Below are 15,844 nucleotides of genomic sequence, written 5' to 3'. Positions count from 1 at the left end.
ATATTACACAAAGAATCAATTTTTTAACTTTGATAAAAAGGGTTCGAAACTAATGACCAGGTGTCCATTCATTTTTATTGCTAAAGAATCTGCTCCCAGTTTTATGGCCACTAATAATCAATGCATTCTCATTTTCAGAGGAAACACTTTTAGGGAGTTGTAAACTAAATCTGTTTTTACTTACCCCATGTCAGAGAAGACAATGAAATGATTTTGTAAGAGTAGGTTTTCTGTTCACAGAGGTGAACAGGTTGGACGGCATCTTCAAACTGAAGTACTATTTTTTTTTTTCAAAAAGAACTGAATAATGAGTTCAGGCATAGTGTAAGAAATAAAAAATACTTTCCAAAATAGTCCTCCTCACTGGTAATGTTCCCAGCCTTCTGTCTCCAATTATTGAGTTGAATGAAAGTATCAATTTTATTTAATGCCTTCTAACACTACTTCCAAATTGCACCCTATGAACCAAGGGGCTATTGGCACATTTTCAAAGCTTGTTAACAGACTGTGGCTTGAGGTGAGGTTACCACCAAGACATTCAGCCACAGTTAAAGATTAAGGTGGCAATCAATATGATTAGAGATGAATGGGACAATGATCACTCCAAAATGTATTAAAAGTTTTCTTTTGAAAACTGTCGTCTGATGATGTATCAGTTGCAGAAAATGAACTGGACATTAGTTACACTGCCAATGAATCAGAAAAAAGAATGGGAATGGCACAAACAGTAGAATTAGAGATGTGAATGAATAGAAAGTGTAAGGCCCTGAACTCAAATTCTGAAGAATTGAGGAATAAGGATTGGGTGGCTATTACAGAAAGCAATGACATGGAAGTAATCAAAGTTTAGGAGTCTCATTCTGTGAGAAAGCTAACTAAGATGATGATGGAATCCTTCTGAATAATAGCAGCCGAAAACGCAATTTCTGAAGAGAGTGATCACACGAATGGAGAGAAGCGCTGAAGTGAGAAAGAGTTTGAGTGTGTTTTACTATGTTCCAAAAACCTGCACGACCATATGGTGAAGAATAATCATCACTCAATTGTACTCCCACAGTTAGATGATTGAAATGAACCTCTAAGGCCCACTCAAAATGAAAAACTTCCCCAGTCATTTCAGAAGCTGGACTGGGTGCGGCATCATCAATATATTCAGTTCAAGAAGATATTTAGGGTGTAAAATTTGAATTTATAAGGATAATGTACAGTATATGTTGAAAACATTTTAGTGAGTTGTATCACTAAAACATTGCATTTCCATTTTTTATTTCCTATATTCAAATCAGTAACAGAAAGATCCTTTTAGAACAGAAGGCTACACAAAATGATTCTGAGAAACCTTTTTTTTTTTAATTTATTGGCCTTTAGCTTACACCATAATACTATAGAAAACAAACTATATAAAATATACAGCTATTGATAGAAAACTGATGTTATAATATTTGTTTTTTTGCATGCGCACACATATTGTAGACAGAACATACGTAGTTACAGACAGACCAATACCCTATAAACAGTGTACAATCAAATGATATAGACCACTTTTGAGCTTTTCAGCATCAATCATATATTGGTATTAGATGTGGATACCTGTGGCAGTGGTGAATCTGTACGTCACATTATGAAGTCTATGATTCTGTATTGCTAACAAAGGCGTCATACAGGTTGACAATAGATGACAAAGCTTCACAAGTTATTGCTCAATGACTGTAATACTTCCATGCCGTCTGGGGCAACCTCAGAAAAAGTGATCTGTGTCCTCTTCTTCTCCAAAAGAGCAGAAATGTGTTTCTATCTTGTGCAGCCTGTGAAGATGTTTACAGAAACATCTGTTGGTTCAATCTGAGTCTGAATATTAGAGAACCAAGGTGTTTAAGCAATGATTATGTATGAGATTTTGTGGAATAGAGGAGCGATGGGCGAACTGCATACTTCTGATCTTTGTACCTTTTTGTTTCCTCCCATTCCTGTTGCCATCATACTGGTAACACAGACCTGGGATTGCAGTGCATGTGGTAATCATTGTCACAGCAGCTTCTTTGGCTAAATGGTTAAAAGCTCAATGTCAGTGAACCACAGTGTGATTTTACCCAAATGAAATGAACAGAATAGCCTTCTTCACACAAGGATTCAATCACTTCAACAATCCTGTATAAAATGACGTTTTAAGTCAAACAGCTGCTGAAATTTTTGAGTGAGTTGTCAAGTAGGAAACCCAGAGATGCTGTCATCTGCTAGGAGAAATTAAATGCTTCTAGTACTGCAACTAATTCCACGGTTATGGTTCTTGCCTATGCTGGTTATCTGATTAGCCCAGACTTCTGCAAACATGGTATGCAGTACGTACTTCTAACACAGTCACTGGTATTGGAGCCATCAGTATAGGTACATATTGCCTCCAGATAGGGTTTTAAAATCAGCAACAAAGTTTTATTGTTAATGTAAGCCTCATGGTCATAGGTAACTCTAGTTATTATGTACACCTTAGACAATTTCAATGTGAGTGGGATGCTAAAACTATGTAGGATATCTGCTCTAATGACATTCCTTGCAATCTCCTGAGTATCTACATACCCTTGGACTTGAGGAGGAAGAATTCTAATTATCCAGGAATGTCACGGTTAAGCACTGTAGGGTTAGGTCTGAGGCAATCTTTTCCATATTGCTGGATTCATGTTGATTCCTTTTAAGAGGGGGGGGGGGGGGGGGGGAATGGATGCAGAGATGCCACTGGAGTAGACGGACCGGAGGTTCATGTGCTTCAACTTAGGCTGCATTGGTAGGGGTGGCATGTGTTGTTCCCACACAAGCTCTCACTGCTTTACACTTGCATTTATTAATTCTGCTGAGGTAATTGTCAGTTGCAGATACATAACCATCACTCCCATCAACTATAATTGGATGTACTGTTGTCAGCACCGTGCTGACATTTAAGCCCTACCCAAGTCATGCCATAACTCTAATTCTGTTGACAGCCACTTCCCATTTCTTAGACATGTATTTTGTGTGTACCTCTGAGGTTAACTTATGTCTGATAAAGAGTCCCAGATAACTGACTAACATCTTTGAAGGGTAGTGGTAGTGACTTAGTGCTATTACCACTGGCAGATTTACTCTATGTCTTGAAAACAATATTGCATTTGATTTAGCTGTGGACACATACAGTCAGTCTCTTGTGAACCACTATTGGAGCATGAGCAGTGTGGTAGTCAGTTGTGACGTGCAGTCTTAAGGGGATTGTATTTTCTACCTAAGTACATATATCGTCTGTTTGTTGCAAAATTTTCACCTTCTCCTGGAACATCTTATAACTTCATTTTGCCCTGTGGAATGAATACACTAGCTATACAGGATCTTTTTGTATATGATAAACTACTTTTAATACTGGCACATTAATGGGCAGAGGAAAAAAAAATTAATTAGAAACTTGATCCTATTTCTTAGAAAAGGATTTGACCATACTTACCAGATCTGCCATTTCCTTTGAAAGTCTTAAAGCAGTTTTCTTAGCAGCAATACAGAACACAAAACTGTCCATATCTTCCTTGTTCATATCAACCCTGATGTGTACCTGATCACTGGAAGGCCGCATCAATTGTCCTATGACAGCAACAAGATCTTGGCGCTGCAACAGAACGATTATTTAAAAAAAAAAATTATATATATATATATATATATATATATATATATATATATATATATATATATAATAGAGGGAAACATTTCACGTGGGAAAAATTTATCAAAAAACAAAGATGATGTGACTTACCAAACGAAAGCGCTGGCAGGTCGAAAGACACACAAACAAACACAAACATACACACAAAATTCGTTATATATATATATATATATATATATATATATATATATATATATATATATTTTCCTGTTGTTCTCATCTGTATTGCACGATCATTTTGCTTGCTCTTTTATTTACTGAACTATCATTTAGTCTACATATCTTCATGTTCTATACGGATGTTAGAAATCTGCAATCCTAAATAGTGGAAGATCCAAACCTAAGTAACAGACAAGAGATAAACCTCTGCATAAAATACAGATCAGACAACAAACTCACTACAATTTTACATTTCTGTAAATAACAGTTTTAACCCTATAACTTCTTCTCTCTTTGCAGTTTGTAAAGGTTAAGATACTAACATTTCATCTATTAGGACTACATAAAAATGAAAAGCACAAATCCGTGTAGCACTTCAAGGTGAATAACGGGGAAAGGAAAACATATGTACAGGCTTTGTCTCTTCGATTAAAGTTTTACACCGGCAAACAACTTTAATTGTTGTTACGTGACACAAACAAAAGGAGAAGCAGTGAGTGGCTAAATCTTGGAATGCACTCATAATGACTGGATTAATGCTACATTAAATACCACAATGTCACAGTAGCAAGTGATAAAAAATCTGACCAATAAGCAACAATAACTACACTTTGACAGCTGCCACACAATGACAGCTGTCACATCTCCTACTTCAAACATTCCTCCCCTGGGAATCCGTGACAAAATGTGTCTGCCCTATGTTCTATCATCGAGTCTGTCAACACCTACACCAGCAACCTCTTCCAGACTTTCCTCTCCTGCATCTACCCCACTAATCTTATTCACAAACAAGTCTCCTGGGCAGTATCTTCCCTCAACCTCTGTGTCATGTAGTTCCCACTTTAGAAAATCTAAGAAGCACTCCCCTCTTTTCCTGGCCTCAAATCCCTCAACATATTACTTCTCCCAACCTCCGTAACATCTTAGTATGACATTCCGGACATCAAGGCTTCTTCCCCGGCTGTAAAAATTGCTTCGCACACCTATCTAGTCCAGCCCCACCATTGGTGAATCCTACAATACCAAAGACGGAGCATCTTACAAAACCATACATGTTGTTTAACATGTCCACCTGTGTCCACTGTCGAGCATTTCATGGAGGCATGGCCAACACTTATCTGGCTGAGTGCTTAAATGGGCATAAAAGAGCTGTCCACCTTGAGAACACCCAGTATCCACTTGCTGCTCATCTTCTACAGCAGGGGCTTTCAAACTTCAAGTCACGGTTCTCATAGCCATCATGACCTTAAGGTACGGGTGTCATAAAAATAATAATTTGTATTGTTTGCTTTCTGAGTAAAGGATCAACATGTGAACTAGTAGTGACGTATTGCAAAGCTGGTGTATAAAGTGTTATTAATATTGGAGTGATGTAGATGACAGTTGAATCACACGACTTGCTTGTTATTACTCAGTAACAGTCAGCATGCAGGTTAGTTTTGTCAAATGTAGATAGCTTTTAATTGCTGCTTGTCTTCTGTCATTTGTGTTTCTCTGTCAGCATGGACAAATTTTTACATGCAAGTTCAAAATGTAATATTTCCAATGTACCATGCAGTTTTAAAGAGAAGTATGATGACAGTTACTTGAATTTCGTTTTAAAGTGTACTGTCATTGGAAATGGAACACAAGCACAGAGCATCATTTGTTTCAAAGTCCTAGCTATTGAAAGCATGCTTCCTAAAAAATGATACTACATTTGGAGTCAATTCACAGTAGGTTGGTAAACAAACCATACGAATGGCTCTGAGCACTATGGGACTTAACATCTAAGGTCATCAGTCCCCCCATACGAATGGTCCCACAAGTTAAATGACAGAACAAAAGAAAGCTTTCACTAAACAAGCTGAGATTACGGCAAAGGCTCCTCTTTCACATTACGAAGTTGCCTATTGTGTACCAAAGAGCAAGAAACCTCACACCATAGCAGAGGTGGCACTTTATTTTACCAGCCTGCCCAATTATGGTATGTATTACCATGGGTAAGTCAGTTGCTAAGCAATCTGGAAATATGCTCTTGTCAGACAACACTATTACTTGTTGAATATTCAATATGGCTGATGACGTTAATGAACAGTGTGATGTGCATCTAATTTATTACGTGTAGTTTGTACATTACAACAAAATTCACAGAGATCATCATCTTTCCTGCAGAAAAAGTAACATTTGGAACAAAAGCCACAGAACTCTTTGAAATACTACACTCTGTTATGCAAGAAAACAATGTTAACTGGGAAAACTGGATAGACTAGTATACAGATAGATGCCATTGCATGGCTGGTTGTTACACCACACTGTAAGCTCTGATCTGTAAAAACACAAATCATGCTATTTAGATACACTGTTTCACTCACCAAGAAGCAATGGCATTAAAAAGCATGAGAGTGCTGTCCTTCATGAGGTTATTTAATCAGTGATTGACAAACTTAATTAAAAGTCAGCCACTTATGATGTTTTTGACAAATGTGTGTTGATATGGAGGCTGAGCGCATTTTGCTAATTTATTACAGTAAATATCACTATCTACATCTACATTTATACTCCACAAGCCACCCAACGGTGTGTGGCGGAGGGCACTTTACGTGCCACTGTCATTACCTCCCTTTCCTGTTCCAGTCGCGTATGGTTCGGGGGAAGAACGACTGTCTGAAAGCCTCCGTGCGCACTCTAATCTCTCTAATTTTACATTCGTGATCTCCTCGGGAGGTATAAGTAGGGGGAAGCAATATATTCGATACCTCATCCAGAAACGCACCCTCTCGAAACCTGGACAGCAAGCTACACCGCGATGCAGAGCGCCTCTCTTGCAGAGTCTGCCACTTGAGTTTATTAAACATCTCCGTAACGCTATCACGGTTACCAAATAACCCTGTGACGAAACGCGCCGCTCTTCTTTGGATCCTCTCTATCTCCTCTGTCAGACCGATCTGGTACGGATCCCACACTGATGAGCAATACTCAAGTATAGGTCGAACGAGTGTTTTGTAAGCCACCTCCTTTGTTGATGGACTACATTTTCTAAGCACTCTCCCAATGAATCTCAACCTGGTACCCGCCTTACCAACAATTAATTTTATATGATCATTCCACTTCAAATCGTTCCGCACGCATACTCCCAGATATTTTACAGAAGTAACTGCTACCAGTGTTTGTTCCGCTATAATATAATCATACAATAAAGGATCCTTCTTTCTATGTATTCGCAATACATTACATTTGTCTATGTTAAGGGTCAGCTGCCACTCCCTGCACCAAGTGCCTATCCGCTGCAGATCTTCCTGCATTTCGCTACAATTTTCTAATGCTGCAACTTCTCTGTATACTACAGCATCATTCGCGAAAAGCCGCATTGGAACTTCCGACACCGTCTACTAGGTCATTTATATATATTGTGAAAAGCAATGGTCCCATAACACTCCCCTGTGGCACGCCAGAGGTTACTTTAACGTCTGTAGACGTCTCTCCATTGATAACAACATGCTGTGTTCTGTTTGCTAAAAACTCTTCAATCCAGCCACACAGCTGGTCTGATATTCCGTAGGCTCTTACTTTGTTTATCAGGTGACAGTGCGGAACTGTATCGAACGCCTTCCGGAAGTCAAGGAAAATAGCATCTACCTGGGAGCCTATATCTAATATTTTCTGGGTCTCATGAACAAATAAAGCGAGTTGGGTCTCACACGATCGCTGTTTCCGGAATCCATGTTGATTCCTACATAGTAGATTCTGGGTTTCCAAAAACGACATGATACTCGAGCAAAAAACATGTTCTAAAATTCTACAACAGATCGACGTCAGAGATATAGGTCTATAGTTTTGCGCATCTGCTCGACGACCCTTCTTGAAGACTGGGACTATCTGTGCCCTTTTCCAATCATTTAAAACCCTCCGTTCCTCTAGAGACTTGCGGTACACGGCTGTTAGAAGGGGGGCAAGTTCTTTCGCGTACTCTGCGTAGAATCGAATTGGTATCCCGTCAGGTCCAGTGGACTTTCCTCTATTGAGTGATTCCAGTTCCTTTTCTATTCCTTGAACACTTATTTCGATGTCAGCCATTTTTTCGTTTGTGCGAGGATTTAGAGAAGAAACTGCAGTGTGGTCTTCCTCTGTGAAACAGCTTTGGAAAAAGGTATTTAGTATTTCAGCTTTACGCGTGTCATCCTCTGTTTCAATGCCATCATCATCCCGTAGTGTCTGGATATGCTGTTTCGAGCCACTTACTGATTTAACGTAAGACCAGAACTTCCTAGGATTTTCTGTCAAGTCGGTACATAGAATTTTACTTTCGAATTCACTGAACGCTTCACGCATACCCCTCCTTACGCTAACTTTGACATCGTTTAGCTTCTGTTTGTCTGAGAGGTTTTGGCTGCGTTTAAACTTGGAGTGGAGCTCTCTTTGCTTTCGCAGTAGTTTCCTAACTTTGTTGTTGTACCACGGTGGGTTTTTCCCGTCCCTCACAGTTTTACTCGGCACATACCTGTCTAAAACGCATTTTACGATTGCCTTGAACTTTTTCCATAAACACTCAACATTGTCAGTGTCGGAACAGAAATTTTCGTTTTGATCTGTTAGGTAGTCTGAAATCTGCCTTCTATTACTCTTGCTAAACAGATAAACCTTCCTCCCTTTTTTTATATTCCTATTAACTTCCATATTCAGGGATGCTGCAACGGCCTTATGATCACTGATTCCCTGTTCTGTACATACAGAGTCGAAAAGTTCAGGTCTGTTTGTTATCAGTAGGTCCAAGATGTTATCTCCACGAGTCGGTTCTCTGTTTAATTGCTCGAGGTAATTTTCGGATAGTGCACTCAGTATAATGTCACTCGATGCTCTGTCCCTACCACCCGTCCTAAACATCTGAGTGTCCCAATCTATATCTGGTAAATTGAAATCTCCACCTAAGACTATAACATGCTGAGAAAATTTATGTGAAATGTATTCCAAATTTTCTCTCAGTTGTTCTGCCACTAATGCTGCTGAGTCGGGAGGTCGGTAAAAGGAGCCAATTATTAACCTAGTTCGGTTGTTGAGTGTAACCTCCACCCATAATAATTCACATGAACTAGCCACTTCTACTTCACTACAGGATAAACTACTACTAACAGCGACGAACACTCCACCACCGGTTGCATGCAATCTATCCTTTCTAAACACCGTCTGTACCTTTGTAAAAATTTCGGCAGAATTTATCTCTGGCTTAAGCCAGCTTTCTGTACCTATCTTTCATGTGAGAATGTCTTGAAAGGGTTATTGAATTCAGGAATGAATTTAACTCTGATATTGTTCAAGAGAAACACTTAGATTCATTTAACAGTGACTGTTTTGAAGCTCATGCATTTTCATAAAACTCAATTCACTGGATGTATCTGTTCAATGTAATGAGACCAAGTGTCTGAAATTGATACAAAATTTCAGTCTTCAGGAAGAAACTACTATTGTGGGAGAAAGTTGTATGATTAAGATATACTCTACATTTTCCCTGCCCTTCACACAGTCTTAGAAGACAATAACATTCAGTGGAGAGAAGAACTGAGAACTGTGATTTGGTTTGTGTCATTTAACTGAATTCAGTGACTATATTCTGAGTAATTTCTAGAACCAGACAAGCACACTAGGATCATACACCCTTTCAGTACTGAATTCTGTCAACACTTTCCACTGAAGAATAAGAGCAATTTATTAATATTTCTTCAGACACCACAATGAAATCAAAGTTTGTTTCCTCATCACTGTTCAAGTTTTGGAACTTAGTGAAGCAGGAGTGTCAACATGAAATATAGATCACAAATGAACATGGAGAAGGAGATGTGAGTCACAATTTCCAATCTTGTGCCGTGACGTAAAGAACTGACGATGAAGAAGCAAGCTTATACTTCCCATCAATTTCATTGCAAGAATATGATGCAGTAACATTAGAACTGGCTTAAAATGTGTTATGTTAATCGATACAAAAGAAATAATTACTCTTATTCATTTTTTTCGAAAGTTGAGTTTATTTTCCCTATACTCCGAGTCAGAGGTCATGTGCGAAAGAAGCTGCGGTGTTCATGTTCAGGTCAAAGAAGCTGTGGATCCACAACGATCTAAAACTGTGGATCCAAAATGATCTAAAACCACTGCTCTACAGCATGACTCAAAGGAATCACTGCTACACCATACGGGCTATTTAAATACTCCCACTCAATGCTAGTTTCCCTGAAATCTGGAGTAGGGAACATGGCCTCCAACACATCTTTGCATCCTGACACCCCCCTACAAGTGAGCACTGTCAGCACACATCCTCAAAGTTTTTTTTATATTATACTTTTATTATATTTTTAAAACTTTTATTTTTTCATCTTTGTTCTTCTTCTTCACTCCCCCCCCCCCCCCCCCCCCCCATTTCCCTCTTGTCACAGTTTTATTGCTGTCCTAGTTCTTGACTGCATTATTCATTTCTATCTTTACTTCTCACTCTGCCTTTATTGTCTCTTGGTCCCCAATGCAGGCTGACCTTAGTGTAAGTAGTCCTTTTGCCCAATAGGGGCTTGTCCAATGAGTCGGGCAATCAGGAGAGATGCACTGCACAAATCCACAGATGGAAGGTAGTGGGCGGGGGGGGGGGATGATGATGAAGATGACGACGATGGTAACAATGGTTTGTTTGTGTGATCACACAACAGTAAGATTTTTAGTGCCCATACTAACATTTCATAGAATGAGTGTGGTTGAAGCATAAAAAAAAATAATTTAACGAGTAACTACAGGAAAAGTGAAATAATACCCTAAGTGTATATGTAGATACACTTGTACATGCCCACACCTATGCATGCACGCGCGCGCACGTACCCACACACACACACGCACACACACACAGTTTGAAAATATTGTTATGGTGCAGACAGAAAAAGGAAGAAATTAAATTTTTTCTTAAGTTCACACTACTACAGCTGCAGGTGACACCAGGCAGAGATGATGACATAGCTATGCAGAAGGGAAGAAACAGTTAATGCTCAAAGTCTGTCACTTTCACGAGCACGAGTTGCTACAGCAGCAGACACAACTTACACATTCAGCAAAATGTCCACTGAGACAGAGAGAGACAGAATATTCATTAGCTCTTGTTACATGGAGCAACAAACTCTACCTTGGACGCAGCAAACATCTATCGCAGACTTGACAGTAGTTAAGAGCATTTAACAAACTAATATTGCACCTATGGTCTAGGGGTAGCGTCCTTGATTCGTAATCAAAACGTCTTCGGTCCCGGGTTCAAATCCCGCCGCCACTTAAATTTTGATTAATAATCAGCATTGGCGGCCAAAGACTTTTGGCATAAGAAGTCACCCTCATTGTGCCAACGGCCCTGTCAAAGAGGGCGGAGTAGCGGACAGAGGTTCAGGGCACTCTCTTGTCCTAGGGATGGGAAACTGCCCCTACAGGTGGAAGAACCAGCAATGATCAATGGAATGAGGATGCAGAAGGCAATGGAAACCACTGCATTAAAGACATATAACGTGTATCCACAGGACGTGTGGCCGGTAAATGAAGAAGTGCCATGATGATCTCTCCTTTAGCAAAAGATTCCAGAATAGTCCCCCATTCGGATCTCTGAGAGAGGACTACCAAGGGAGAGGTTACCATGAGAAAAAGATTGAATAACCAATGAAAGGATAATGTTGTATGAGTCAGGGCATGGAATGTCAGAAGCTTGAACATGGCAGGGAAACAAGAAAATGCAAAGGCTCCATTAACAGCAGCAGTAAGTGGTACAACGGAGTTACGATTCATTATGAATAGGAAGGGAGGGCAGAGAGTGTGTTACTGTGAACAGTTGAGTGACACGGTTGTTCTTACCAGAATCGACAGAAAACCAACACTGAAAATGATAATTCAGGTGTACATGCCGACGTTGCAAGCTGAAGATGAAGAGATAGAGAAAGTGTATGAGTATATTGAAAGGGTAATACAGTATGCAAAGGGGGATGAAAATCTAATAGTAAGGGGGGGCTGAAATGCAGTTGTAGGGGAAGGAGTAGAAGAAAAGGTTACAGGAGAATAGAGGCTTGGGACAAGGAATGAGAGAGGAGAAAGACTAATTGAGTTCTGTAACAGCATGTAATAGCGAATACTCTGTTCAAGAATCACAAGAGTAGGAGATATACTTGGAAAAGGCCGGGTGATACGGGAAGATTTCAGTTAGATTACATCATGGTCAGACAGAGATTCTGAAATCAGATACTGGATTGTAAGGTGTACCCAGGAGTAGGTAGACTCAGACCACAATATAGTGGGGATGAAGAGACATTAGTCAGGAAGAATCAATACGCAAAGAAGTGGGATACGGAAGTACTAAGGAATGACGGAATACGGTTGAAGTTCCTTAAGGCTATAGGTACAGCAATAAGGAATAGCTCAGTAGGCAGTACAGTTGAAGAGGAATGGACATCTCTAAAACGGGCCATCACAGAAGTTGGGGAGGAAAACATAGGTACAAAGAAGGTAACTGCAAAGAAATAATCGGTAACAGAAGAAATACTTCATACGATCGATGAAAGGAGGAAGTACAAAAATCCTCTGGAAAACTCAGGAATACAGAAAAATAAGTCACTGAGAAATGAAATAAATAGGAAGTGTAGTGAAGCTTAGATGAAATGGCTGCAGGAAAAATCTGAAGACACTGAAAAAGAAATGACTGTCGGAAGGACAGACTTAGCATACAGGAAAGTCAAAACAACCTTCAGAGACATCAAAAGCAAGGGTGATAACATTAAGAGTGCAACAGGAATTCCACTGTTAAATGCAGAGGAGAGAGCAGATAGGTTGAAAGAATATATTGAAAGCCTCTACGAGGGGGAAGATTAGTCTGATGTGATAGAAGAAGATACAGGAGTCAATTTAGAAGAGTAGGGGATTCATTATTAGAATCAGAATTTAAAAGATCTTTGGAGGACTTAAGATCAAATAAGGCATAAGGGATATCCAACATTCCATTAGAATATCTAAAATCATAGGGGGAAGTGGCAACAAAACGACTATTAACCTTTGTGCGTAGAATGTATGAGTCTGGCTACATACCATCTGACTTTCAGAAAAGCATCATCCACAGAATTCCAAATACGGCAAGAGTTGACAAATGTGAGAATTATTGCACAATCAGTTTAACAGCTCATGCATCCAAGTTGCTTACAAGAATAATATACCAAAGAATGGAAAAGAAAATTGAGGATGAGCTAGATGACGAGCAGTTTGGCTTAAGGAAAGGTAAAGGCATGAAAGAGGCAATTCTGACATTGCGGTTAATGATGGAAGCAAGACTAAAGAAAAATCAAGACACATTCATAGGATTTGTAGGCCTGGAAAAAGCATTCGACAATGTAAAATGGAGCAAGATGTTCGAAATTATGAAAAAAAAACAAAAAAAAAAAAAAAAATAGGGGTAACCTATAGGGAGAGAGAGGTCATATACAATATGTACAACAGCCAAGAGGAAATAATAAGAGTGGAGGATCAAGAACGAAGTGCTCCTATTAAAAAGGGTGTACGACAAGGATGTAGCCTTTTGCCCCTATTGTTCGATCTGTACATCAAGGAAGCAATGATGGAAATAAAGAAAGGTTGACGAATGGAATTAAAAATCAAGGTGAAAGGACATGAATGATATGATTCGCTGATAACATTGCTATCTTGAGTGAAAGTGAAGAAGAATTACATGATCTGCTGAACGGAATGAACAGTCTAATGAGTACAGAGTATGGATTGAGAGTAAATTAAAGAAAGACGAAGGTAATGGGAAGTAGTAGAAATGATAACAGTGAGAAACTTAACATCAGGATTGATGGTCACGAAGTAGATGAAGTTAAGGAATTCTGCTGCCTAGGCAGTAAAATAACCAATGACTGACAGAGCAAGGACGACGTCAAAAGCAGACTAGCAACGGCAAAAAGGGCATTCCTGGCAAAGAGGAGTCTACTAATATCAAATATAGGCCTTAATTTGAGGAAGAAATTTCTGAGAATGTATGTCTGGAGTACAGCATTGTATAGTAGTGAAACATGGACTGTGGGAAAACCAGAACAGAAGAGAATTGAAACATTTGAGATGTGGTGCTACAGACGGATGTTGAAAATTAGATGAACTGATAAGGTAAGGATTTTGGAGAGGAAAGGAACATATGGAAACACTGATAAGTACAAGGGACAGGATGATAGGACATCTGTTAAGACATGAGGGAATGACTTCCATGGTACTAGAGGAAGCTGTAGAGGACAAAAACTGTAGAAGAAGACAGAGATTGGAATACATCCAGCAAATAATTGAGGACGTAGGTTGCAAGTGCTTCTCTGAGATGAAGAGGTTAGCACAGGAGAGGAATTCGTGGCGGGCTGCATCAAACCAGTCAGAAGACTGATGACAAAAAATAAAAAAAAAAAAGAAGCAAACAGAGAAGAACTACGACTGTTGACCACTAGTAAAGAAGCAGGCTACATTTGATTATAATGAACAGAACATCACGGCATTACCTACCTCCCATCTCCATAAGTACTGCGGTTCTCCATCTCTGAATTCAGTTGGTCATTTGCACTGATGGCATTTGTACCAAAGCACTCAATTCAATGATTATTATGATGTAGCAACATCCATGTGTTAGATGTTCCAGCACTTCATGTGAACGTTCCTGAGATGGTAACGTCCAAATAACCATGATCTGCCACTCGTCAGACTTCGCATTTGCCGCTGCCTACAACATCGCTGATGAGGAGACTGGGGGTCTTCCAACACCAGTACATCTCGCAGTGCTTATCACATTAACAACATCGCCTATGCTGAGTGAGAGGACCATCTGGCACTTATGTTCCTGATTATCACTATAGGTACTTCCGGGTGCCAAGGCAAGACCCTATCTGCCCAGTGGCCTAGGATCATCCAATTACATGCCTTCCAACAGTGCGATACACCCAAATGGGTCACCGCATATCATCGACGTCTTCCAGAGAGAGACTGCAGTGGCCTAGGATCATCCAATTACATGCCTTCCAACAGTGCGGTACACCCAAATGGGTCACCGCATATCATCGACGTCTTCCAGAGAGAGACTGCGGATGCTGTAACACAGTTGGGGGGGGGGGGGGGCATAATCTCATGCTATGGCTTTGCCAGCCAGATGGCAGCCTGCAACTGCAGGACTTCGGCCAAATGGCTGGAGCAGCAACCTTGCCAGCTGAGCCCAAAGTGGGAATTTCACTGTGTCACTGGCACAGGGTGTCAGTTGAGGCTGACAAGAAGAAAAGAACTGTAAATCTGAATGAACAAATATTAACTTGCTAATCATGTTTCACTAGTGCCAAAAGATAGTCTACACTTTCCACAGCACCATCCGGACAAGGAGAGGTGTCTCAGCTTGGTACCCCTACAATAAACATTAAAAGGGAAGAGAAAGAAGTAGAAGAATATAGCATATAGCTGTGGTTAGCAAATCATTGAGATAGAATGTACGAGCCAGCCTCTCTGTAACATACTAAAATCCCCAGCCTAGAGTCCAGACACTTAACAAAACTTTAAAATCTTCACCACACTTATCTTATATCAGCTACAACAGAGGGCTGACTCCAACAGAAATTTGTTTCTGTGTTCTCATTACAATATAAAATGCACTCAGGAAAAATGTGGCTTGCAGTGATTTGCACACCACAGGTTTCATAGACTGGGGGATCCTCTCACTGGATTATGGAGCCATGTGTTTGGGGACAATGCCCAATTCAGAGGTGTATCAGGGTCACATTATCCCACCTGTGTGACCAGGATGAGGAATGTCATGGCTTGGTATCTGGCTACAGCGACCACAGATTAATATCACTCACTGGCAACTACTACTCCTCTACAACTGCATGGATCTCTGATGCAATAGTGAAATGACAGTCCGCAGGGGTGTGGCGCATTTTGTTGTGTCATGTTCCCTGCAGGCCTCTTTGGTGGTTCGGTCCCCAGATTCCTGAGTGTCACCGCACCCAGCAGAATGAC

The 15,844-nt window shown here is 40.0% G+C and overlaps 1 protein-coding gene across 3 annotated transcripts in view; it reads right to left on the bottom strand.

The window, feature by feature from the left end:
* LOC126457775 (PAT complex subunit CCDC47) overlaps positions 1–15,844 on the bottom strand; it is an 81,568-nt gene that overhangs the window by 15,636 nt on the left and 50,088 nt on the right. For all 3 annotated transcript variants that reach the window (XM_050094358.1, XM_050094357.1, XM_050094356.1), the window contains exon 6: positions 3,467–3,625. In XM_050094358.1, coding sequence (XP_049950315.1) covers positions 3,467–3,625 — 159 coding nt within the window. The remainder of the gene's footprint in view (positions 1–3,466; positions 3,626–15,844) is intronic.

Source organism: Schistocerca serialis, chromosome 2, assembly GCF_023864345.2.
Source record: "Schistocerca serialis cubense isolate TAMUIC-IGC-003099 chromosome 2, iqSchSeri2.2, whole genome shotgun sequence".
In the NCBI taxonomy this organism is placed as follows: domain Eukaryota; kingdom Metazoa; phylum Arthropoda; class Insecta; order Orthoptera; family Acrididae; genus Schistocerca; species Schistocerca serialis.
This window is presented reverse-complemented; position numbering and strand designations above follow the sequence as displayed.